General features: G+C 42.6%; 3 protein-coding genes and 1 long non-coding RNA gene across 6 annotated transcripts in view; 1 reads left to right on the top strand and 3 right to left on the bottom strand.

Annotated features, from left to right (window-relative positions):
* si:dkey-32e6.6 (extracellular matrix protein 2) overlaps positions 1 to 4,354 on the bottom strand; it is a 53,325-nt gene extending 48,971 nt beyond the window's left edge. The window contains exon 1 of the mRNA XM_064956015.1: positions 4,170 to 4,354. Within this exon, the coding sequence (XP_064812087.1) occupies positions 4,170 to 4,224 (55 nt within the window). The 5' untranslated portion in view covers positions 4,225 to 4,354. The remainder of the gene's footprint in view (positions 1 to 4,169) is intronic.
* A 119-nt stretch (positions 4,355 to 4,473) lies between these two features.
* Positions 4,474 to 6,023, bottom strand: LOC135527515 (uncharacterized). The gene is made up of 3 exons (XR_010453445.1): positions 5,937 to 6,023; positions 5,543 to 5,766; positions 4,474 to 4,676 (listed from the first exon to the last, which is right to left on the bottom strand). It is a non-coding gene; the product is annotated as an uncharacterized LOC135527515 (long non-coding RNA).
* A 4,013-nt stretch (positions 6,024 to 10,036) lies between these two features.
* Positions 10,037 to 21,275, top strand: srpk3 (SRSF protein kinase 3). Of its 3 annotated transcripts, none has more exons than XM_064956440.1 (16): positions 10,037 to 10,111; positions 10,822 to 10,930; positions 11,607 to 12,103; positions 12,369 to 12,477; positions 12,676 to 12,763; positions 13,040 to 13,127; positions 13,741 to 13,847; positions 14,089 to 14,254; positions 14,943 to 14,968; positions 16,662 to 16,860; positions 16,992 to 17,279; positions 17,424 to 17,521; positions 17,671 to 17,778; positions 17,927 to 17,996; positions 20,175 to 20,267; positions 20,849 to 21,275. In XM_064956440.1, the coding sequence occupies exons 1-16, from the start codon at positions 10,096 to 10,098 to the stop codon at positions 21,031 to 21,033; spliced, it is 2,247 nt and encodes a 748-aa protein (XP_064812512.1). In that variant the 5' UTR covers positions 10,037 to 10,095; the 3' UTR covers positions 21,034 to 21,275. The 3 variants fall into 3 exon arrangements, with proteins under 3 accessions (XP_064812512.1, XP_064812511.1, XP_064812513.1); XM_064956439.1 differs by having other exon boundaries at positions 10,819 to 10,930; XM_064956441.1 differs by lacking the exon at positions 10,822 to 10,930.
* Positions 21,276 to 21,480: 205 nt separating this feature from the next.
* tsr2 (TSR2 ribosome maturation factor) lies at positions 21,481 to 23,415 on the bottom strand. The gene is made up of 5 exons (XM_064956442.1): positions 23,317 to 23,415; positions 22,940 to 23,030; positions 22,644 to 22,735; positions 22,349 to 22,504; positions 21,481 to 22,235 (listed from the first exon to the last, which is right to left on the bottom strand). The coding sequence occupies exons 1-5, from the start codon at positions 23,392 to 23,394 to the stop codon at positions 22,113 to 22,115; spliced, it is 540 nt and encodes a 179-aa protein (XP_064812514.1). The 5' UTR covers positions 23,395 to 23,415; the 3' UTR covers positions 21,481 to 22,112.
* Between the last annotated feature and the right edge of the window lie 3,093 nt (positions 23,416 to 26,508).

Raw genomic sequence — 26,508 nt, 5'->3', positions numbered from 1 at the left:
GAGAAACATAAAAAAATACCTCTTTAAAATTTGAATATAATCAGATTCTCTCAGCTAAAATTGCTAAATCTTTTCTCTATGCCAAGCAAAAATATTTTGAGTTTGGTGACAAACCACACAAATTACTCGCCAGACAACTTCGAAAGAATGTGAGTGACCGAATGATTCACAAAGTTAAATCTGCATCTGGGGAATTACTCTCTTCCCCCAAAGACATCAATGACAGATTCCGGCAGTTTTATGAGACTCTATATACATCTAAAGCGGATCTCAACCCCTTAATTATGCAAACATTTTTGGAGGACTGTAATCTTCCTGCCCTGAACAAGGAAGATTCTAACTTCCTGAATAAGGAAATATCTCTTGATGAAATTTGAGAAACAATTAAATCTCTAACGAGTGGCAAGACCCCGGGCCCAGATGGATACCCTGGTGAATTCCATAAAACATTCAGCAACATGCTCTCTCCCTACCTGCACAAAATGTTGGTTCAGGCCAATGAGGATGGAGCTCTCCCTTCTACTTTGGACAAAGCGTTCATTACAGTTATACATAAGAAGGGTAAAGATCCAGAAGAGGTAGGGTCATACAGACCAATATCTCTCCTTAATACAGACCAAGAGATTCTAGCAAAAACTCTGGCTAACAGGCTTAGCACTTTAATTGGCAAATTGGTCCATTCGGATCAGACCGGCTTTATCCCTAACAGAAACTCATTCTTCAATCTCAGGCGCCTCTTCAATATTATGTATTCTCAGAGGTTACCCAACATGGACCTTGCCGTCATATCTCTTGACGCCGAAAAGGCCTTTGACCAAGTTGGGTGGCCCTATCTATTCAAGGTCCTACAGAAATGTAATATTGGAGAAGAGTTTATAAATTGGATCCAGCTTTTATATAGGAACCCCTGTGCCAGAATACTCACTAACCAATCATTGTCGCCCCGATTTAACCTTTACAGAGGGATAAGGCAGGGTTGTGCGCTGTAGCCTATGCTCTTCACCCTAATTATCGAACCTCAGACGATTAGATCTCATGCAGCAATACACGGCTATAATACTAAAGATACTCTAAATAAGATTTCCCTATACGCAGATGACATCCTCCTCTTTGTAACAGAACCCCAGGCTAGTATCCCAGCTATTCTTGATGTGATCAATTTGTTTGGTACCTTCTCGGGATACAGAATAAATTGGAACAAAAGTGAATTAATGCCCATACGGTCGCAAAACACCTCCTGGCTACAACATCTCCCATTTAAGTTATCTTCAGAAAAATGTACCGACCTAGGAATTGTAGTTACCAAACAATACTCCTTACTATTTAAAGAGAATTTCCCCTCTCTGATACAAAAACTCAAGGCAAACATACTATTTTGGAGAACTCTCCCAATTTCTCTCCTCGGAAGAATTAATGCCATTAAAATGGTCTTCCTCACACAACTGCTCTACCTATATCAGAACGTCCCAGTATTCATACCTAAATCCTTTCATAAACAACTGGACTCAATTATCCATCCTTTCATCTGGGATTATAAAACACACAGGATAGGTAAAAAACACCTCTGTAAATCCAAGATGGACGGAGGACTGTCTCTCCCAAATTGTATATTTTATTACTGGGCCGCTAACCTCCACGCTGTTACGTTTCTGCTGGATGACGCACTTCCGGCATCCAGCTGGCTTACTATGGAGCGTGAGGAGTGTCACCCCTTCTCTTATTGGGGCTGTGATTTTGTCACCTGTCAATCTGGAGATGTCACTTTATTGTAACAATCCTATTATACATAGCACAGTCCGAATCTGGAAGCAAATTAAAGTCCACTTTGAGCTTAGACCAATGTCATTCATGCTCCCTGTCGCCAGGGATCCCTCCTTTGCCCCCTCTAACCTTGATAACACCTTTGAGCGATGGGGAGAGTTAGGGATAAGTACCATAGGGGATTTATACATAGAAGGGACCTTTGCTTCCTTTGAGTTGCTGAGGGAAACTTATAATCTTCCCAGAAGTAATTTTTTCAGATACCTACAAATTAGAGACTACGTTAGAAAACACTTCCCAACATTTGGGAATAATAAACCTTCCATGTTTGACGGATGCATAAAAATATGCCCCACCTCAGATAAACTGATATCTCATCTATATGATGCTTTTACATCTGTTAGCACACCGTCTACAGGTGCCATTAAGGCAAAATGGGAGGAAGAACTAGGGATTGACATTTGGGTGGCAGACTGGGAAGAGAGCTTGGAGTATATCCACACATGCTCCATTAATTCCAGACATCGTCTCATAGAATTCAAGGTATTACACAGATTACACTATTCCAAAACGAAACTGCATAGGATATTTCCTGATACATCCCCTATGTGTGATAAATGTCAGGCTGCGCAGGGTACACTAGTCCACTGCTTTGCCCTATGCTCTAGCTTGCATGGTTATTGGTGTGGAATTTTTGGGACCCTCTCTGAAGTTTTGGAGACTTTAATAGACCCAGACCCGCTTCTGATAATTCTGGGAGTGTCTGAGTCCCTACACGGATTAACCAACCGTTTAGGGGGGGAATAAGTGGGGGGGGGGGGCATCTTCCCTCTATCTTTCTACATGTCCTTGTTCTGTATGTCGTGTTTTGTATTATTTGTTTTGTTCCTGTCTGCTCTTTGATGTTTAGATAAGAATTGTATACCTGTATTGTATACCTATACACCATTCTTGTGTGTGTTCAATAAAAAATATTTGAAACAGAAGTTTCAAATATTTTAATCACGTAATAATAATTACAGAGAATTTACTTGATAAAAATAAGTCTTAATTTTAATGATGCCAAAGACACAACTGTAAACTTTCCTTCCAGACTCACATTAAGCATCTCCAATCCAAAATTAAATCTAGAATCGGCTTCTTATTTCACAACAAAGTATCCTTCACTCATGCTGCCAAATATACCCTCGTAAAACTTACTATCCTACCGATCCTTGACTTCGGCGATGTCATTTACAAAATAGCCTCCAACACTCTACTCAGCAAATTGGATGCAGTCTAACACAGTTTCATCCGTTTTGTCACCAAAGCCCCATATACTACCCACCACAGCGACCAGTATGCTCTCGTTGGCTGGCCCTCACTTCATATTCGTCGCCAAACCCACTGGCTCCAGGTCATCTATATGTTTTTGCTAGGTAAAGCCCCGCCTTATCTCAGCTCACTGGTCACCATTGCAGCACCCACCCGTAGCACGCGCTCCAGCAGATAATTTCACTGGTCATCTCCATAGCCAATTCCTCCTTTGGCCGCTTTTCCTTACAGTTCTCTGCTGCCAATGACTGGAACGAATTGCAAAAATACTGAAGCTGGAGTCTTGTATCTCCCTCATTAACTTTAAGCATCAGCTGCCAGAGCAGCTTACCGATCATTGCACCTGTACACAGCCCATCTGTAAATAGCCCACCCAACTACCTCATTCCCATGTTATTTATTTTTATGCTCCTTTGCACCCCAGTATCCCTACTTGCACATCTATCACTGTTGCTAATTGCTCAATTGTAATTATTTCACCACTATGGCTAATTTATTGCCTTACCTCCCTAATCTTACTACATTTGCACACACTGTATATAGATTATTCTATTGTATTATTGACTGTATGTTTGTTTATTCCATCTGTTACTCTGTGTTGTTTGTGTCGCACTGCTTTGCTTTATCTTGGCCAGATCGCAGTTGTAATTGAGAACTTGTTCTCAACTAGCCTACCTGGTTAAATAAAGGTGAAATTAAAATGAAAAAATTAAAAATCTGTCTGTTAATAATTGTTGGAACATTGACTTGCGTCATGCACAAAGTAGATGTCCTAACCGACTTGCCAAAACTATAGTTTTATAGTTATTTCCCACTATAATTTGCAAATAAATTCATTATAAATCCTACAATGTGATTTACTGGATTTTTTTTTCTCATTTTGTCTCTCATAGTTGAAGTGTACCTATGATGAAAATTACAGGCCTCTCTCATCTTTTTAAGTGGGAGAACTTGCACAATTGGTGGCTGACTAAATACTTTTTTGCCCCACTGTACATACTCACTAATGTCATAGATACACAATACATGATTTTATACAGTACATATTATCTTTTGCAACACTCATTTCATATTACTCCCGCCCACCCCCTCACCTGCCAGGTCCAGGGTCGTGACCCCAAGGTCGGTGATGATTGGGAGGTGATTCATGCCATTACCCCTGCAGCTTATTTGTCCGTTAGACGTTTGACACGTCCCTGGGAGAGACTCTGTGAAGCTGGTCCTTGCTACTGTCTGATTGGTGGGAGACTCTGTCCCCTCTTCTTCCTCCTCCTCTTCCTCTTCCTCCTAGAAATACAAATAAAAATCATCAACATAATCATCATCATCATTATTGTCATCATCATGCTTTGCCTGATGAAAGGATCCTGTTCATTACAATCCCGCACCTCCTCCTCTTCCTCCTCTTCAGAATCATCTTCCTCTTCATCGTCTTCTTCATCTTCCTCCTCATCTTCCTCTTCCTCTGCCTTCTCTGTGTCCATCAGTCTGTCCTTATCACTGTGTAGTTCCTTTAGTATGGTCCTGAGAACACCTTCCTGTTCAGCTCCCCAATTTGTACCTCGCTTCTTCCAGCCAGGTAGGGGGCGCCCCAGACCTGCCTGCATGAGGGGAGGGAAAAGGAAGAACCAATAGAAAAGGATGAATAATTCTTAAAAGGTTCTAAACTGACATATGGAATTGTTTTAAGATGGTCATACTATGAATCATTTAGGTATTTGATCTTGAATGACCCCTTTAGGTATCCCACAATCTTTTAAATATTTTTTAAACTATTTTTAAAATATTGATTTTGGACTTTGCTACTGTAGCCCAGAGAAACGCATTGAATAACACATTCATAAATGGCAAAAAAGACATTCAACAAAATAAATCATAAGAAGCAAGGTTTTAAAGTGTCTGTCTTATATCAAGGAGAGATAAGAAAGCTCAGGTAATATATATATATATATATATATATATATATATATATTGCATTTTCCTTTTTTACATACATATTTAACCCCTTTTTTGTTTGGCACAAAACTACCTTCATACTTTTTTTAACCAGTACCGATTACCTTCAGACAAGTCCTGTGACACGTGTGGGGGTCATAGAGCAAAACAGAGAACACCATCGTGTTCGTGAGAATCTCCCCTTTCCATAGTGTAGACCAAATGGTTTGGACGCTACAAACAGACGTTTTCACGTCAACTGTACCGACTTCAGATGACACTTGTGGGGGTCCCCACACACTTGTGGGGGTCCCCTTTCCATGGAGTGGTCAGAATAGTTTGTAGGTCAAACCGTTCGGATGCTACAGACGTATTCGTGAGAAGACCGATTTTCGGGATGTCTCGCTCTAGCTCTGCCACCTTTCAACGCAGATGTGGAAATGTTACATCGGCGAATGTGGTGGATTAAGAAGCATCCAATGCAAAACACGGTGTGTCAATGAAGGAGAATTGAAGAGGTCTGTATACCTACCATTCTGTACGCAGTGGCCTCTACAGTTGCTGCATGTCTCCTTCCCGTCACTCCTCTCCTCCCTCTGCTCGCCTCCATCTCTCTGTCCTTTCTCATCTGCTCATCCCTCACTCTCCCCTTCTCCTCCTCCTCCCCCTCCTCTTCAATTCTTGGATTCTTGTCCTCCCTGCCTTTTTCCTGATCCCTGCCTTCTTCACCATTCGGTAATGAGGTGAGGGGTAGGGCTGAGAGAGACACTTAGATTTTAGAATTAGAGATTAAGGTTAAAATATATTTTAGAAAGGACATTTCAAGGATTTAGACTCTTAAAATCCTCACTGTTTTGGTGGATTGCAAGTTGTTTTTTTTACAGACAGCTATGTCACCTATAGAGAGCACTCAGAGAATGACTCACCTGATGAAAGACATGTGGCGACCACAGGTACGCCTGACTCCGTAATAGCTGTACCTATCACAGTTGTTTCTGTAAGAGGTATGTCTGTCAGAGTTGGGACTGTGGCACGTGTGTCCATTATAGGAGTGTATGTGGCAGGTTGGTGGGTTGCTAGAGTCTCTGCATAGATTTTATCGGGTTCCCTCGCTTCATGTTCCATGGTCCATGTTCCATGCACATGTTCCACATCGTGTTGTACCTCATTTTCTATCTCGTGTTTTTGGGGGATCAGAGTTAGAACGCCTACACTGAGAACACTCACACACAGACACAGAACCCAAAATCTCAGCATCGCCACGTCAGGTTTCTGGATCTGAGCCCACGGCTGGTCAAATCCAAAACCCAGGATTGGAGACTGTACTAGTCCAAGACAAACTAACTGGGATAGTCCAAGACAAACTAACTGGGATAGTCCAAGACAAACTAACTGGGATAGTCCAAGACAAACTAACTGGGATAGTCCAAGACAAACTAACTGGGATAGTCCAAGACAAACTAACTGGGATAGTCCAAGACAAACTAACTGGGATAGTCCAAGACAAACTAACTGGGATAGTCCAAGACAAACTAACTGGGATAGTCCAAGACAAACTAACTGGGATAGTCCAAGACAAACTAACTGGGATAGTCCAAGACAAACTAACTGGGATAGTCCAAGACAAACTAACTGGGATAGTTAGTCCAAGAAAAAATGACTATAGACAAGGAAAAACTTTGAGACCTGGGCTGTGTTTCTGAAACCACCTCCAGTCCAGTCTTGGAGTAAAGAGAAGTAACAAAAATCCTCTTGAGTATAGCAGCACCTGCAGAAGCAAAAATCAGGCAAAGAATAAACCTGCGAAGCAGAAGAGGAGACGTGGACAACAGAACTCCCAAGAGACTCCGGACTCCTTAAGCACACTCCCCAGAGGATACTGTATCAGCAGAACTAAAAGTGAGAGGTGAGAATGGATAGAGAGTGAGAAAAAAGGGGATGGAAGAGGAGAAGGAGGACTGCACAGAGAGGAGAGAGAGAGGTGGGGAGAGTGAGAGAGAGGGGAAAAAAGTATGTTCTCACATTCTAAACAAAGGCCTTCGTTCATCTCTCCAGAAAATACAGATCACCCCTCCTCTCCTGTCCTCTGCCCTCCTCTCCTTTCCCCTTCTGTCCTCTCCTGCCCTCTCTAGTCCTGTCCTCATTGCCTTAAACTAACAAACACCTGGGTGGAGAGAGAGAGGTGGGGCGATAGAGAGAGTGAGAGAGAAAGAGAGAGAGGGGTGAGGGGAGAGAGTGAGAGAGGTGGGGAGATACATTAAAGAGAGAGATGGGGAGATTGAGAGAGAGAGAGGTGTGGAGAGAGAGAGGGGGTAGGGGGAGAGAGAGAAAGAAACAGGTGGGGAGAGGGAGAGACAGGAAGGGGGCAACTAGAAAGAGAAATAGGGAGGGAAATAATCAGAAATGATCTTACACACAATGGTGAGGATGACATAATTTGTGTTTGCAGGAGACAGTGGTCTGTCATGCTATTTTGTCTGTCATAGACAAATGGGTTTGGTGGGGTGTTCCTGGTTGACATAGGGAGTAAGGATGAAGCTTCCCTCAGACTCTGATCTATGGTTAGTATTTACAGGAGGCTGCTGAGTGGCTCATAATAATGTCCAGAACGGAGCAGATGGAATGGCATCAACCATTAACTTGATGTATTTCTTATTATTTCACTAATTCCATTCCAGTCATTACCACGAGCCCATTCTCCCCAATTATGGTTCCACCAACCTCCTGTGTCAGTTTTGCGTTCTTTGAGCAAACTAATCCTGGATCTGTGCCTACATAAGAGAAAGCAGACAGTATCTGCTCTGGTTAGAGTCACCGCTGTCTGGCCTCCTTCCATTGGCATGAACAATATCTACGAAGAGAGGTAAGACCATTTAAAAAATGAAAAATAGCCTTGTCAAGGCTGTAACACACATACAATTGCTAACAAACCCCATCTCCCTCAAACACACATATTATACAATCTCTGCATATATACAGCACACACACAAACACACACTGACTGAACCAAGCAGGTGCCACTTTTGTTGACCAACCTCACACTGCAGAGTGAAACTTGCTGACTGCCACTCTCTGTTTGCATAGTAAATACACACGCACGCACGCACACACACACACACACTGTATATATTAGCTATGTGTATATGTCGTTGCCAAGCACTTGCTCAGACGTCATCTGTTATAACCTCAGCAACACACACAAGCATCTTTACAATGTGTGTATATTCATCCCACACTGTATATCACAGACAACAACTATGCAGAGTTACAAGGTGTGAATTTACAGAAATGTCAAATGATGTGAATATAAATCCTATATGATATTCTAGAGGAGTCCCAGGTCAAAAACCAACACAGCCACTACATGCCCATATTTAGTGTGTGTGAGTGACTGACTGAGTGACAGACTGAGTGAGTGAATGAGTGACTGAGTGTATGTGCACAAGAGTGCATTTGTGTGATTTTTGTTTGTGTGTGCCTGTGTGTGTGTGCGTGCATTAACGACTAGTCCTATAACGTCATAGTGGGTCACAATCCCAGCACATCCAGACCTCCAGTCCAAAAGGTCCATTTGGGAGCAGCCAGTGTTGTTCTTTTTACAGTAAACACTCAAACAGACAGATGCTTGTCCTGAATTGACTTACCAGAGTAAACACTGGAGAGACACGAGACAACAAACCTAAATTTGACTGTCTGACAAGAACATGCAGTAAACCACAACTCTAGTCTTCCCAATCTTTCCTCTCACCTCATCTCCCTCCCTCTTCTCAACCCTCTCTCCCTCTTCTCAACCCTCCCTCCCCTCACTGTCTACTTTCCTCCTATCCTCTATTGTTTCCTTGCCTCCATTTGTATTTGTTTTTGATGAGTCAACCACCTAATTGCGCACAATCCCAGACACCCAGGCCAGAAAGTTCACCATGTTCTTACGTCTCTTATTTTTGTCTCCTATTTCTCCTCCCTTTCCAATGTCTATCAAAATGTGTCCCTCCTCCCACATTCCCCCTCTTGCTGTAGCTCCTCATACTCCTGTCCTTGCCACAACAGGGTTGTAGACACAGACAGGAGTCAGTGTGGCAGAGACAGACAATCTGACCCGTGCCAGACCCTTCCAGTATATGACATTTATATTACATTTCCCCCAAATGTATCACATTCAACGTTCTTATGCTAAACCTCTGTCCAGCCAAACATCACCATTACTCAGTACAATCCTACATCGAAAAACAAACAACGTTGGGCCAAGCTATTATTTCAGCATAACCATGATAAACAAGCCATGAGTTGGCACAAGCAACCAGGAAGCCTCAATCTATTGGTAACTATACTGGTCTTCCACACCACAGCCCATCCACTTGGTTTGGTATAGCCAAAGCTGAGGGGTAGGGCTGGGGAAATGTAACCACCATCATTGCATATTAAATTCATTGATGGAGCTATGAATGCAAGGATTTACAGTCACTATACTATACATTGCTTTGTTACCAACAAAAACAATGGAATAGGCCACAGATGTTATACTAAATCTCATTTTGGATTATTTATATTTAAATTATATTCTTCAATAACATTCTTTCAGTTAAGAACAAATTATTATTTACAATGAAGGCCTACAACGGCCAAACATGGCCCAATTACAGCCAGGTTGTGATTTTAAATTGAACCTTTATTTAACTAGGTACGTCAGTTAAGAACAAATTCGTGTTTGCATTAACGGCCTACCAAGGAACAGTGGGTTAACTGCTTGTTCAGGGACAACATGTTTTTAATTTGATCCAGCAACCTTTCGGTTACTGGACCAACGCTCAAACCACTCGGCTACCTGCTGCACTGTGATACAGCCTGGATGGTAGATACATGCCAGGTTAATCGAAATGACAATTGACCAGGGTAGATTTTACAGATTATGTTTAATTAAATGACTTGCCATACTCATATCCCCCTGGCCAGTGACCACTGTTCCATGGCCCTACCACCGCTCAGCTGACCCCACCACTGTTCCCAAAGCTCTTGTGCTCATAACTACAGCGCAGGCGCGAACCTAAATGCAGCCTGCCAGTAGTGTGCGCGGTGACAGCTGCACTGATGATATCGATGAACGGTGAGAGTTTTAAAACATGACAAATATTATGTTTGTATCTACCGTTTAACACAATGTAAATGATAAAGATGGTCGCATGACTACTAATTTATCTCATCGTTGAGTTAGAATTGATTTGTATGTTTCTGTCATTGTATAATAAAAAAAAGCCTAGCTAACGTTAGCCAGCCAGCTGTCTGGCGCACGCAAGCTAACCAGCTAGCACAGGCACTCCTTGCTAGCTAAACTAGCCAGCTAACGAGCTAGCTAATATGTTAAAAATATTTCCAGTGGCAATGTGTTTTCTTTCCAATATTTGTCCGTCTTGTTACTAAGTTTTACACGTCAACGATATGTATTCAGATTTCACACAAAAATAAATCCGCAGCTGGCAAGTAACGTTAGTCCAATTTGCAAATGGAAATGTAATATTTCCAGTTAGCGCTAGCTGATTGCTCCTTGCAACTCTGGATCCCTTGGACGTACCTAAGTCACCCCATTGAAGTTGACATTTTAAAAATGGTGAAATCAAGGGTTTAGGTTAGGGTTATGTAAGGGTTGTGGCAGGGGGTTACGGTTAGGGACGTCCCAAGGATCCGTTTTTGCACTAACCCTAGCGGATTGTCCATGCGATTGAGTACTGCAGATACTACAAGGCAGCTCTATGATAGCCGTAACGTTAGCCTTGTGGATATATGGTAGTTAATGATATATTCCCTGATCGCCAGCAGTGTCCAGCGGTAATAACAACCCGCATAGCACCCACAGTAAGAAGCATAAGAAGAAAGGAAAGAAACATCGAAAAGGATCCGGTGACAACCTCCCCAGTTTGGATATTGGGTGAGCAACGTTGGCTACTCTAACGTTATTCCCATTCCCTGCCTATGCGTCGGCTACCAGCATGTATCAGTTCTTGCAGCTGGTTCTGTCTAGCTAGTAGTTATGTCTGTGCTATAAATACATGGGGGCGGTGGAGCGACTCACCTCTCCAGATAAGCACATTGACTCATGCCTCCCCCTTTCCTGCTCTGAGCCTATTTCAGTTTAACCCTGGCAAACCTTAACAATACCCATTTCACTGCTGTTACAAATACGTGTGGGGACCGTGCAAATGTAGATATGAGGGGTGCACTACTTGGACAATCATTATCCCTTGGTAATTGCATAATCCCCCCAATGAATTTTGGAGACAGGCCACAGTCAGCACTCCACTTTAATTTAATGTGACGCACGTCTCACTCATAATAAAACACAAACCCCTCATTGCCTGTGTTGAAGCGCACGCATGCTTCTGTTTACAAGAGAATCACAGTATTTACATTGCTGAATGTCAAGTCAGTCTTTTAGATGACTAATTAAATATAACTGATGTAATTAGTCTATTTTTTTTCAGATAAAGGGATATTTTGCTGGTTGTTATTGTTTAGGCAAAGGCATCGTCACCACCTTCCTAAAGGCAAACAGAAACCATATTGAGATGGTTGTTTCATCAGGCTGTTCTGTGTTTTTGTTTCAGGTCCCAGATTCCCACTGCAGATGAGTTGTGTCGCATCCTCACAATACACAGGCCTGCAACTCCACCAAAAACCTCTCCCACCCCTCTCCTCAACCTGTCCCAGAGGCCCCCGGACCTCCAACCCCCGGACCTCCAACCCCCTGCCCTCCAACCCCCTGCCCTACTCAACATCTCCCAGAGCCCTCCCCATCTCTTGCGTCCTTCCGCTTTAACCACCAGGCCACTTCCTATACCACTAACTCCCTCCTCTGACACTCCGTCCACCCCCGTACTGTCCACCCCCGTACTGTCCACCCCTGTACTGTCCTCTCCCATAGCACCCTCACTAGGGATCCCTCCAATTCTGTTCTCTACTCCACCTAAACCACTGACCTCCTCATCTCAGACCACCTCTCCGCAGGCTCTCAGCCCACCCCCACCTGACTTCACCCCTCCACCAACAGAGCTGCTCGGATCAGATGATGAGGAGCAGGAGGACCCATCAGATTACTGCAAAGGTAGGCTGTATAATTGTCTAATGGATCGATGCAATAGTGTGGCAGATTAGGAAAGTGAGGGTCAAGGTCATTCTATTTGAAAAATCAGCACGGAGTGGAATTACTTGTGTTGGTGGTTATGTAATGAATGTAGTCGCCACATGGATTTTGTAATAATACTTATGATATTGTAGATGCAGTATGTCAACCTGACAATATAATTTATCAACGAGGATGATGCAATAATGCTAATAAGCCTGTGCGAGTTAACGTCTGTATATTTCAGGTGGGTACTACCCAGTGAAGATTGGAGACTTGTTCAATGGCCGATATCACGTAGTCAGAAAGCTTGGTTGGGGTCACTTCTCTACTGTATGGCTATGCTGGGACCTGCAGTAAGTGACTGATTTTCGAGTGCATCTGTTAAACTATACCAGTAATACACAAACGAGAAGCCTAATGATATTTATCCTGTTTTAATGTTTTTCATTCCTATCTTGTTTAATTCAGTGCTGAATGGTTAAGTTTTCATTATTGGCTATGTTTTGTTTTTCCTCTCCAGTTTGAGTCATGACATGATTGTTTGTGTGTAGGAGGAAGCGCTTTGTGGCACTGAAAGTGGTGAAGAGTGCTCTGCATTACACAGAGACGGCGCTGGATGAGATTAAACTGCTCAGATGTGTGAGTGCATTCCTATTTATTTCACCCTCAGACAGACAGCACAGACATCATTCATTAATGGCTACAAGCCCAAGGGCATCCTCCAAAGCAAATGGCATAGTTGTTTGTTGAAATTGATTGATGTCATAATCATTGTACTGTGTAGATGGCTCAGCTCGCCCAACACTCCGGGGAGTCGTAGTCTAGTACATTCTAACAAACATCTCTGGCATATACGGATAGATCACACTGTTTCTGAATTGAAGTAACTTTTCTGCGCTTATTTTGTGGCTTAAGGTGCGAGACAGTGACCCTACAGACCCCAAACGTGAGACCATTGTACAGCTTATTGATGACTTTAAGATATCCGGGGTCAATGGCGTGCGTATCCTTTCTGCTGCTTACCGGCTGCAACTGGGTTTGGTGGACCCTGTAATCGACTGGGTTTGGTGGACCTTGCACATCTTGTTCCTCTCCTCCTACTTGCCTGTACTACTATTTTCCCTGTTTTCCTTCACCCATTTGACAGAAGATGTGGTATGTTACCAGTAAAAAATAATATAAGGCATGTTTATATGACCCCCTTTCAAACAGCCCCTAATTTACTTCTTATTTTGCAGGTAGACCCCTTTTATACTAATCCGTAGGGAACTGGCCAATTGGGAGGGGCGGGGGGGAGTTTAAACCATGGGGGCTGTTTGCAGTTCAAATTAAGGAGGTGTTAAACAATGGAAGTGTTGAATTTATGAATTTACCTGCAAAAAAGCAGAACCATTCACACGGACACTATCTGTGTTTTGGTCACAGGGTCTGTGAAAATGCAGGAATCATGACTCGGTCATTAGGTGGCTTTTAATTTGTCCATGTTTTTTTACACACTACTGTCGGATATATAAAAATGCAGGCATGGTAAATGAATATGATTTTGGTCTGTGTATTAAAGGGATCTTTCATGTGTAAGTTTGAGTGAATCCGCTTCTCCTTAACTGGTGTGTCAGATGTGTGTATGGTGCTGGAGGTTCTGGGTCACCAGCTGCTGAAGTGGATCATCAAGTCCAACTATATGGGCCTTCCTCTAGTCTGTGTGAAGAGCATTCTCCGACAGGTACAGTGGTATACCACAGCACATTCTCCTGTGTTTTATAGCATATCAAGCCAGTTTCACAGGTGCAGCGTTAAGAAAATAGCCAGTTAACCCGGAAAATATGATCTACATAGTAGATATTATCATTGATAGCAGTTATGTTAATAATCCTGTAGTCAGTAACGCTTTACTAGAAACCCGGCCAGTTCCAAGTATCCATTTCAACCACCCGTATACATACTCCATGTCTTGCCCTCCACAGGTTCTGCAGGGCCTGGACTACCTGCACACCAAATGTAAGATCATCCACACCGACATCAAGCCGGAGAACATCCTGCTGGATGTAGATGAGGTGTACGTCAGACGGCTGGCTGCAGAGGCCACTGTGTGGCAGCAGTCAGGAGCCCCTCCTCCCTCGGGCTCCTCAGGTGAGCTGGTTGGTTCATTATGATGATAAACATCTAGACTTTCAACTTAAACGTACGTTTTGTTATTAGTCAAACTTGTTCTGAGGGGGGTTGTAGCATAGGGTCATCTTGTGAGTGCTTCATGTGTGTCTGTATGTGTGCTGTAATTGTTAAAATTTTAATTGGACTTGACAAATTACTGACTTCACAGTAATGTGAACGTTATACTGTACACCAGGGGTGTGGATGATCATTTTACTGGTTAAAACCAAATAGAAACTGTAGAAATGATAATGGGTCTACATATAGTCTCTCCATAATGCACAGAGGAATTTTGATGGCAAGGAAATTTAGAAAATGCCAGTGTGGTCTTCTGGACCTCGCTGAAAACACTGTTTGAAACCCCTGCTGTACACATACAGACAACTATCTATATTCACTTTGACTCCATCAAAAGCCTTTGCTCTCAAATGTAGCCAAAACTGTCGATGTAAATCTGTGGTGATTTGTTACTTGCATGTTTAGATGTTTCCTATGCGTCTGTCTCTTCTCTCTTTCGCATACTTTCTGCTATCAAATCTGCTCATCGTCATTTCTTCTGTCTCTATTTGGTTTCTAACTTTGTCCTGTTTTTCTTGTGTGTTTGTTTTTGTGGTCATTACGGTTTACTGTCCCTCCCTTCCTTTTTTACCTCGTTTTCTGATGGCAGTTAGCACCGCCCCAAGGGAGAACCAGGTATGTTCAGACTGAAGTCCTGCCTGCCTGCCACAGAAGGGATAGTCTTGCAAAAAAAAAACAACACTTTTGGTGAACAGTGCTTTAACATTGATCATAACTCACCTCAGCTTTTGTGTGATGTGATCATGTTGCCTAACGATGATTTTCTGGCGTTGTGATTGTTGGTGTGTGTGTGTGTGTGTCTTTAGTGGTTCGTCTCCTACTCAGGTAGTGTATCATCTGTCTCTGCATGTCAAAACAGTAGTTGGCTTTCTAAACGACATGTAAAAAATCAAGGAGAGGGAATGGGGTCTTGGTGACTGAATCGTCACAGTCAGACACTTCACAGTAATACCTTATCACCGGACAATGCTTTGCCCCATGGCTGACTTGTGGGTTCTATGTAAGCATCGTTTCAGCCTCCTGTTGCTGTTCAACAAAGAACATAATCATTTACCCAGTTTCTTTATTGGGTTTGTAGGGTTTTCACACCAATTGTTTTGATGTGAGGAAGTGTCAGCACTTTGAATTGATACAGTTTTAGCCGATAGGCTCTCTTTACAGCTGCCCTCCTGTCATATGGATCTAATTTGAGTACTTTTTTAAAATTGGTATTTGAAATAGGAAATGTTCATCACGGCAGGTGAAAACAACCTATCCCGTTTCTCTGTAATATACCTCCAGTACCAAGAAGGCTTCTTCTAGCCCACTGTATGCAGTTCTTAGAATGTTTGTTTTGAACAATGCAAACAGGCCTCATGAATGATCACATAATTGGCATTTGGTACTTAAAGAGCACCATACTTTAATGTATTACTGTAGCGTAGACAGCATTTCATACCAAATCCATTAACAAGTAGACTACAGTATATGCAGTGGTATAAACAACCTCCAGGACTTTTGCACTGGAGCGTGTGCTGTTGCGGGCCATGGCTGGGGGAAGTTTAAAGCCGTAGCACTGTGATTCAGTTGGAAAACAGAATGCCATCTGATCCCTTGTGGTACAGTTGGCCCTTCCTCAAATTCCAGGCGTGGCTCACGTTAGCTGCCTCAGCAGGTCACCGCAAAGCTAGCTAACCCACTGAGCCAAAGCCTGTTCAGACAGCCGTGGGCGCGTGAGTTCACCAGGTCAGCTTTGAGGGATACTGTCAAATGGGATGGACTTTCTGTAAGAGACCTACTGGAGAACTGTCAACGGTAACATGCTGGAGCTCAGAATAGCGTGGTCATCTAGCTAGCAGGATATAGAGAGGTTGCGGTGGGATCATGTTTAGTCTGCTTCCTAAGTGCCCACAAGTTTTACTGTTTGTTGTAGGGCAGTGATTCTGCCATGGAAATGAGGATTAGAATCAAAAGTAATCATGTGAAATGTAATTGAGCCCCATTGTAGGTAGATACAGTTATTAACGCCATCTGAACTCCATAATATTACTACAACGTATTAAAGCTCACCTGTCTGAGGAAGACTTGTTGTGTGAGAGAGACTGAAGATGGGCTAACACTGAATATTTCTCAGTTTGCTACTTCCTTTCTGCACACTCTGCTATTTTTCTGCTGGGCATGTACTCTCTGTGTTGGACCCTCTGGTCCTGTGCCCTGGAGTCATCCATGTCAGGGAGCATCACATGGTCAGTCAGGCTGGCATCATGATTGGGAAAGCTCCAGACATCCTGGCCTAACGCTGTATCCATGTGTCCATCTGTGTGTCTAGAATGGCAAGGTGACCAAGAACAAGAAGAAGAAGCTGAAGAGGAAGGCCAAGCGGCAGCAGCGTCTGCTGGAGGAGAGACTGGTGGACCTTCAGAAGATGGAGGATCTGGACGGGACTTCTCCACCAGACCCTTCCAACCCTCTACGCACCCCCTGCGGACAGGACGACAACGCTGGGGACCCAGAGAGGAACTCCAACGGTGAGTGGTTCACCTCTACTAGTGACACTGCAATGCCAATCCTTTCATAACTGTGATTTGGTAGCAGCTGTATTTCCTGGTTGAGTTTCTGTATTAAGTCCATATGTTGTTGATACCATTTCTTCTGCCAGACTCCTCTGTGGTGAAGGGGAATGAAAACGGGAACTGCTACACCCACGTCTCGTCCACGGCTAACACCAAGGCCAACCCGGAGTCTGGCTCGTTGTGGATCGAGGAGGGTTGGAACGGCCACAACCCCATGCGTTTCTGCAGCCCTGGCTCTGGGATGTCGGCTGGCTCTGGGATGTCAGGGATGTCGGCTGGCTCCATACTGTCAGCCACGTCTGAGTCAGCACTGTCTACCCTGTCAGGCTACTCCACCGGGAGAGACAGCCAACGCTCCGGACTGTCCCCCAGCAGTCAGTATCTCACTCGGCATCTCTCGTCTGTGATCCTGTCTGTCACTTCTGTTGCCCTGTGTATATCTGGCTTTACTGTACTCTGTATTTAGATGGTGAGGTTGTTGTGATTATGAGCTCAATTGTATGTCTGTGTCACTCTAGTGTTCAGCGCAGCAGATTTCCTGGTCAATCCCCTGGAACCACAGAATGCTGACAAAATACGCATCAAGATAGCAGACCTGGGCAATGCCTGTTGGGTGGTAAGTGACTGTTTTCAGCGGGAAGACCAAGCTCTGTATGTTCGGTTCTCATGATAACCTGGACTTGGAGCTGTTCTCTTGTGATGTGTGGAGATGGTACAGAACAGCATGGTGTTAATCAGCCCCCCCCTCCCCCTCTACTTCCCCAGCACAAACACTTCACAGAAGACATCCAGACACGTCAGTACCGTGCCCTGGAGGTGTTGATAGGGGCAGAATATGGCACTCCAGCAGACATCTGGAGCGTAGCCTGCATGGTAAGCTAGGAAACCGTGACAGGACCACTCAAACCACCACCACCTTCACATCATCCTATGTATGTGTCCTGTTTCGTCTCAGATCTCCCACTGTAACGTTGCCCTTCTGTGGATTGTATTTTTGATCAACGTGACACTTTTGTTGCAGGCGTTTGAGTTGGCTACAGGGGACTACCTGTTCGAGCCCCACTCAGGAGAGGACTACACTAGAGATGAAGGTCTGTACCAGGGGTATTCAAATAATAATAAAAGGGTGGATCCGCTTTAAAATTGCAGATTGTTGCTTCCATCAATGTAATTGTCTACATCATTTCCAATACCCCATGTATTTTTTTAAAGTTTGGGGTCACTAAATGTCCTTTTTTATTTTTAAGAAAAAATATTTTTGTCCATTTCAAAATAACATCAAATTGAACAGAAATACAATGTAGATGTTAATTTTTTAATGTTTTATTTTTTATTTATTTCACCTTTATTTAACCAGGTAGGCTAATTGAGAACAAGTTCTCATTTGCAACTGTGACCTGGCCAAGATAAAGCATAGCAGTGTGAAGACAGTTACACATGGAGTAAACAATTAACAAGTCAATAACACAGTAGAAAAAGTCTATATACATTGTGTGCAAAAGGCATGAGGAGGTAGGCGAATAATTACAATTTTGCAGATTAACACTGGAGTGATAAATGATCAGATGGTCATGTATAGGTAGAGATATTGGTGTGCAAAAGAGCAGAAAAGTAAATAAATAAAAACAGTATGGGGATGAGGTAGGTCAAATTGGGTGGGCTATTTACCGATGGACTATGTACAGCTGCAGCGATCGGTTAGCTACTCAGATAGCAGATGTTTGAAGTTGGTGAGGGAGATAAGTCTCCAACTTCAGCGATTTTTTTACAATTCGTTCCAGTCACAGGCAGCAGAGAACTGGAACGAAAGGCGGCCAAATGAGGTGTTGGCAATAGGGGTGATCAGTGAGATACACCTGCTGGAACGCGTGCTACGGGTGGGTGTTGCCATCGTGACCAGTGAACTGAGATAAGGCGGAGCTTTACCTAGCATGGACTTGTAGATGACCTGGAGCCAGTGGGTCTGGCGACGAATATGTAGCGAGGGCCAGTCGACTAGAGCGTACAGGTCGCAGTGGTGGGTGGTATAAGGTGCTTTAGTGACAAAACGGATGGCACTGTGTTGGTAATGGTTTTGTCTGTTGTAAATGGCGGATTTTTTAAATGGAATATCTACATTTATCAGCAACCATCACTCGTGTTCCAATGGCACGTTATGTTAGCTAATCCAAGTTTATCATTTTTAAAAGGCTAATTGATCATTAGAAAACCCTTTTGCATTTATTAGCACAGCTGAAAACTGTTCTGATTAAAGAAGCAATAAAACAGGCCTTTAGACGAGTTGAGTATCTGAAACTCTTCAGCCTATTCGTGTACTGAATTAAGGCTATTCTAGAAATGGCCAAGAAACTGTTTCTAACCAGAATAGAAAGAGGAATGGGAGGCCCCGGTGCACAACTGAGCAAGAGGACCAGTACATTAGTTTCTAGTTTGAGAAACAGACGTCTCACATGTCCTCAACTGACAGCTTCATTAAATAGTACCCTCAAAACACCAGTCTCAACATCAACAGTGAAGAGGCGACTCCGGGATGCTGGCCTTCTAGGCAGACTTAGTCTGTCCAGTGTCTGTTCTTTCGTCCATCTTTTTTCTTTTTATTGGCCAGTCTGAGAGATGACTTTCTTTGCAACTCTGCCTAGAAGGCCAGCATCCAGGAGTCGCCTCTTCACTGTTGACGTTGAGACTGGTGTTTTGATGGTACTATTTAATTAAACTTTCTGATGTTATTTTAATGGACAAAGGGACTTTTTTTCTTTCGAAACAAGAATTTCTAAGTGAGCATCTCTATCTCTGATAACTAGTTGCACCCACCTGGTGTCCCAGGTCTAAATCAATCCCTGATTTTAGACGGGAACAATGCAGTGGAACTGGCTTCGAGGTCCACAGTTGAGTTTGAGGGATCTGTACTCTCCTTGTATCGTCTAGGCCTGTGGTTCTCAAACCTCTTAACCGGGGATGCCAGCCATTCCAGGTATTTGATCTATTCCAGGGCTAGCACACCTGATTCCAATAGGCAACTTATCAAAAAGCCTTTACTAGGTGAATCAGGTGAGCTTGTTCAGGACTACAACAAAATTGTGAAATACCTGATCTGGAGGTCCACGAGGAGAGGTTTTGTATGTTTCATGCTTGTATGTAAATACGCTGTTCAAGCTGGACAATTTCTGATTCCACACAGAAGAGGAAGCCATTCATTTGTAAATGGTTACATAGTGAGTTATTTTAATGAGAATTTAACAGGGACGTAATGCTCTCTTTTGTTCTCTCAGATCACATTGCACACATCATTGAGTTAATGGGAGCCATTCCGCCCCCTTTTGCTCTGTCTGGGAGATATTCACGAGAATACTTTGACAGGCGAGGTAAGTCTGACAGTAAAATAGGTGCAAAAAAAAGTCAAATGTATCCGTAATGGTTTTGTACTGTATGTTAAAGCTATGTCACAGAATAGTCTGTGGTTCAAGAGAAAAATGCCTCGTTGAGCAATGTGTCAACAAGAAATATCAGACTGATTTAGATGTGAATTGTAGCACTGTAACATGTCCTGTCTCGTATTACTCATCTGCTTAGAATAAGCCACAATATATTTTCCTTCAGTGTTCCTAGAACAGATGTCGACAGAAATATCCTCAATGACTAGCACAAGCTGACATACCTGTATGGTGCCTAATAGGATGTATTATTTAACTCGGCAAGTTACAGGCTGTTAAAGAATTTTTATTTTATTTACAATGAAGTTAAACCCTAACCCAATTGTGCGCCACCCTATGAGACTCCCAATCACATCTGGCTGTGATACAGCCTGGTCTGTATTGACACCTCCAGCACTGAGATGCAGTGCCTTAGAGTGCTACGTCACTCGGCAGCCCCCAAAATGATGATCTGAGAGACTGTCCCTATTTTTGTGGCTCACTGGAACAATGTATTGTTTTCCCTCCTGAAGGTGAGCTGAGGCACATAGCCAACCTGAAGCCATGGGGTCTGTTTGAGGTGCTGTTGGAGAAGTATGAGTGGCCACTGGAGCAGGCGGCCCAGTTCAGTGACTTCCTCCTCACCATGCTGGACGTCACACCAGAAAAGAGAGCCACTGCCGCTCAGTGTTTGCAGCACCCCTGGCTCAACTTGTAGACTACTGTCCACCATCACCACAACACAACTACCATGCGTCTAACCTTTACTGTATACCACTGAGTCCATACTGTACCACTAAGTCAGTGTGGTTATTCTCAGCCTAGATGGAGATCTTTTCTAAAGTTAATATAAACTGACGTTACCATTACTCTGAGCACATAAGTAGCAGTAACTTAAATCTACAGATTCTTTGTATTTATTAAAGCAGCATTACAGGTTCTATAAATGGTTGGGATGAATATATCTGTAGTTTGTTTTAAAATGGATGATCTACTTCTCATTGTGCTGAGTCACATTTGTTAAAATAGTGCCTTGATATGCCAGGTGTACAAAAAGTCTACAAAAAAAATCCTTCACTTTGTTTTATACATGTCGCCAAACTGTATGTGGAATGCTTATTTTGTGAACATAAAATGTGTTTAAACATGACAAAGAAAGACCAGATATCTTACAACCTGTATTCAGAATAAATCTTTAAACCAGATTCATTGTACTGTATGCCACTGTCATGCAGCGGTGAATTAAATAAATTCACCATTCTTAAGTTGGCTGTTTTAAGTTTTATATTTAGCACTGCTGACTACTGTAAATAGACATGTTGGAGCAGGTAGACCTCTTATCAATTTGATATGAAAATAGAACATGGATCAGTGCAAATGAACATTTCTATCCCTTACTCAGTAATACATACTATTGGAAAGGGGATACCTAGTCAGTTGTTCAACTGATATCTTCCGCATTTAACCCAACCCCTCAGAAGGGTGGGGGCCTGCCTTGGCATTGTAGGTGAGTGATGTATATATACACACACTATAGATGGTTATTTAATTGCTACTGAACTGGATTTCCATGTACCAAAAACAATGAAATTCCTTTGAACAGTGACAGTTCCTCAGATGCCCTGATACCTGCATAAATGTGAACTCGAGGTATAGGTTACGTGTCCAGGTTTTCATCAGAACATATGTCCATCCTCCCAATATGACAGAACCATCGGAGAGACACGTATAAAACAAAACGGCGACAGTGTTAGGAGGCAGTAAAATCCCAATTCACTCAGCACTTCCACAGTAATGTCACTTCCTGCGCACCACTGTCGTCCAACCATCGTTTTCCTCTTGAGACTGGGGTTGATCTGTCTGTTTGGGTGCCGAACTACGCGGGGGGTTTGTTGACATTGCTGCTTCACACTCCATGAACTAGATTACAATGACAAGATTTACAATGCCACAATCACAACCTTTTCAGAATTGACATGACTGACTAGCATTCAAATAGTCAATTTGACATCTTATACCAATAAAATCCGTACCTCTGTTTCATCACCATTACACTCTTCAGCAGCGTTTGGTTGAGGTGTGACCTTGGCTCGTTCTGCACTCTTGTTAAGTTTGACTATCTGATCTTTGACCTCTGCAAGCTTTCCTTGTTGACACTGTGTAAAGATCTGGCTAACCTTCTGTGCCACCTGATCAATAAAGAAAGCATTGATTTAGAGACATTTTGACATTATGAATGTGCTTAGTTGAAAATGAAACAGACCTTCAAGTTGCCCCAATATTGTGTGTTGACATTCTAAATGTCTGAATTGAGAACTGAATGTGCACCTGAGGTAAACTGCCATCATCCACCACTGTATCAAACTCATTGTTCATAAGGTCTGCTATGTAGTCCTCCACTTCATCTGGCTGCAGGTTTGCTGTAAAATAAGTTTCAATTAGATTGAACTGAAAGTCTGCCTGGGACTGTTCAGCATGTCAACAAGTAACCTGAACAGAGCAGACACGGGTGCTTCATACTAGCAGTTGTGTGGTAACGCAAAGAGGAAGATGCGACGTTTATAATAATATAACAGATATTTGGGTAACGTTAGACTATGTATGGAAATCATGGGTCAGGTTACCGTTGTCATGAAAATATTGTTGGACCACATCCACCATCCAATCTGCCTTCTGTTGGCCGTACACGCCTCCAAATCCATTATCAACTGCGATCTGCAAAACAACGTTTGTACACTATTTGTTACACACGTAACTACAAACATCGGTATACTGCTTAATTAGATCTCTAGGAAGCTGACATGCTTATAACGTTGTCGCTATAGAGCTAGCTAACCAAACAGCACAGTCCAACAACTACAGCTAGCTAACGCAGTGACATTTAGTAGCCAGCTATCAGCACGGCCCATGAATGTCCTTATTGCTATCTACGACGGAATAATTACACCATTAAAGCCTGTGCTCGAATATACAGTGTTTGATATATGAAATATTCACCTACCTGTAAAACAGGCCAAGTTTCCAGGACTGCTCTCACTGCTTCAGTGAAAAGTTCACGTGCAGTCTTCTGCGTTTCCATTTTGAAAATAATCAGGCATTACATGACGAGTGACCAGTGAGTGATTCGAATTTGCTCAAGCAAGGTAACGAAGTTGATCCCAGATGTCATCGACCATCATTCCCCACCATCAGAATAGATGAGGCAAATTTGGTTTTGGGACAAATGATGCATATAAACCCTGGACAAAATTATATATATTTACATAGTTTTTTGTTGTAGTGGGGAAAATAACATTCATCATCTCAAAATAGTATATTTTAAGGTTAAAGGTTTGTATATATTTTTTTGCTCACATAAAAATATAATTTAAATGTATGAATTAAGAGACCTGTAATATAATAAACCTGGACAAAAAAAGCTTGTAGAGATTAATAAATGCATTTCTATATAACTTCCAAAATATGTTTTACAATAGAGCCAAGATGGAGGCACGGTGGCTTCAACACAGCGCCCTCTGTCAGTCATCTAGTGTATACTGTATATAAATTGAGCAAAAATATAAACGCAACCTGCAACAATTTCAAAGATTTTACTGAGTTACAGTTCATATAAAGCTACAGTTCGTAATACATTAATTAGGTCCTAATATATGGATTTCACATGACTGGGAATACAAATATGCATCTATTGGTCACAAATCCCCCCCTCCCCCCAGTCAGTATCTGGTGTGCAGCATAACACATCTCCTTCACATACAGCTGACCAGACTGTTGATTGTGGCCTGTGGAATGTTGTCCCTCTCCTCTTCAATGACCATGTGGAGTTGCTGGATATTGACGGGAACTGGAACACTCTGTCATACTCGTCGATCCAGATCATCCCAAACACGCTCAATGAGTGACATGTCTGCTGATTATAAAAAACAAAAGTCTGCTGAGTATGTATGCAGGTCATTGGATAACTGGGCCATTTTCAGCTTCTATGAAATGTGTACAGAGTGCACATTGGCATTATCATGCTGAAACATGAGGTGATGGATTCAAATTGCCATCGATAAAATGCAATTGTTTTTGTTGTCCGTAGCTTAATGCCTGCCCATACCATAACCCCACCGTCACCATAGTGGCATCAGTTTTTTGGTATGTTTGGTATTTTATTAGGATCCCCATTAGCTGTTGCAAAAGCAGCAGCTACTCTTCCTGGGGTCCACACAAAACATGAAACATAATACAGAATGACATAATACAGAACATCAATAGACAAGAACAGGTCAAGGACAGAACTACATGCATTTTTAAAAAGGCACATGTAGCCTACATATCAATGCATACACACAAACTATCTAGGTCAAATAGTTGACTTCAGCAAACCGCTTGCCCACACAACACCATACACACTGTCTGCCATCTGCCCAATACAGTAGAAACCGTGATTCATCCGTGAAGAGCACACTTCGCCGACGTGCCAGTGGCCATCGAAGGTGAGCATGTGCCCATTTGCCCACTGCAGTCAGGTCAAGACCCTGGTGAGGATGACGAACACGCAGATGAGCTTCACTGAGACGGTTTCTGACAAAATGATTTGGTTGTGCAATACCATAGTTTCATCAGCTGTCCGGGTGGTTGGCCTCAGACGATAACGCAGTTGAAGAAGCCGGATGTGGAGGTCCTGGGCTGGCGTGGTTACACGTGGTCTGCGGTTGAGAGGCCTGTTGGACTTACTGCCAAATTCTCTAAAATGAAGTTGGAGGTGGCTTATGTTAGACAAATTAACATTACATTCTCTGGCAACAGCTCTGGTGGACATTCCTGCAGTCAGTATGCCAATTGCACACTCCCTCAAAACTTGAGTCACCTGTAGCATTGTGTTGTCTGACAAAAACTGCACATTTTAGAGTGGCCTTTTATTGTCCCCCGCACATTTGTGTAATGATCATGCTGTTTAATCAGCTTCTTAATTTGTCACACCTGTCAGGTGGATTAATTTGTCAAAGGAGAAATGCTCACAAACAGGGATGTAAACAAATTTGTGCACAAAATTTGGGAGAAATATATATTTTTTTTTCTTTACATGTTGCGTTTATATTTTTGTTCACTATAAATCATTGATTTGGACATATTATTATAAGATACAATCTCTTCATCTTGAATATATCAACTGTATCTGTAAAATGGTTTTATTGTATCTAAAAAGAAGTTCAGCAGGTGAACCGGTCTGTGAAGATTCCCAGCCAACTCATGATTGATCAGATATACCAAAAACAATTTAACAACTTTTTATTGAGTTTAAAACATTTTTCCGGAGGGTTACATGTACAAAAAAAACAATGAAAGAAATGCACACAAATATACCCCCCCCCCCCCCACACACACACACACACACACTTCCCCGACCCGAAGAAAGCATGCCTCCCACCCCACCCAGCAACTGAAGTTGCGTATCAGTCCCGCGCCCACCAATCTATCCCATGTCTCCCCTTACATTCCCCCCCCCTCCCCCACAACAATCAGTACCACCCCATTCCCGTGGGCCTGAAAGCAAAGAAAATAACAAAAGTCTAAAGTTTGTGTGTTGGGTTTTAGCTGAGATTGTTCTTTACAGAGTCAAGTATATTTGTCCAGGGCTCAATTGTTCCTTCATAGCACCTTGACCTGACTGCAGTGGTGTTGATAATTCTGTTATAACTTCTAATAGTAACTGTATCCACTGGTTACATTTTTTATTTTACCTTTATTTAACCAGGCAAGTCAGTTAAGAACAAATTCTTATTTTCAATGACGGCCTGAACTTGCAACCTTCCGGTTACTAGTCCAACGCTCTAACCACTAGGCTACACTGCCGCCCCAAATGGGAGAAAGTGAGGTGGTGCCAGCAGTACTCTGCTCTGACTGATTGAGAGATTCAATGAGTTATCATCGTAAAGTAACTATAGATGAAAAGCATTGAATATTTAAATGTATGTACTTCAAACTGAACTAACTTTGCCCCAGAAGCATTTAACTGCAGGGCACTCCCACATCATATGAAGGAATGTGTCTGATTTAGGGGACACTGGGAACTGTTGGGAGTTGGGGCCAATTTCATCGTAAAAAAAGTTTCCTTGGTGTTAAATACAGTCTGTTAAGAAAATAAACATGTTTAAATTGATGGTTCGGATTACAGGATTACAAGGTCATATTTTCAAATATTCTG

Source organism: Oncorhynchus masou, chromosome 33 (genome assembly GCF_036934945.1).
Source record: "Oncorhynchus masou masou isolate Uvic2021 chromosome 33, UVic_Omas_1.1, whole genome shotgun sequence".
NCBI lineage: Eukaryota > Metazoa > Chordata > Actinopteri > Salmoniformes > Salmonidae > Oncorhynchus > Oncorhynchus masou.
The sequence above is the reverse complement of the archived record's forward strand: the minus strand, read 5'-3'. Positions and strand labels throughout refer to the sequence as shown.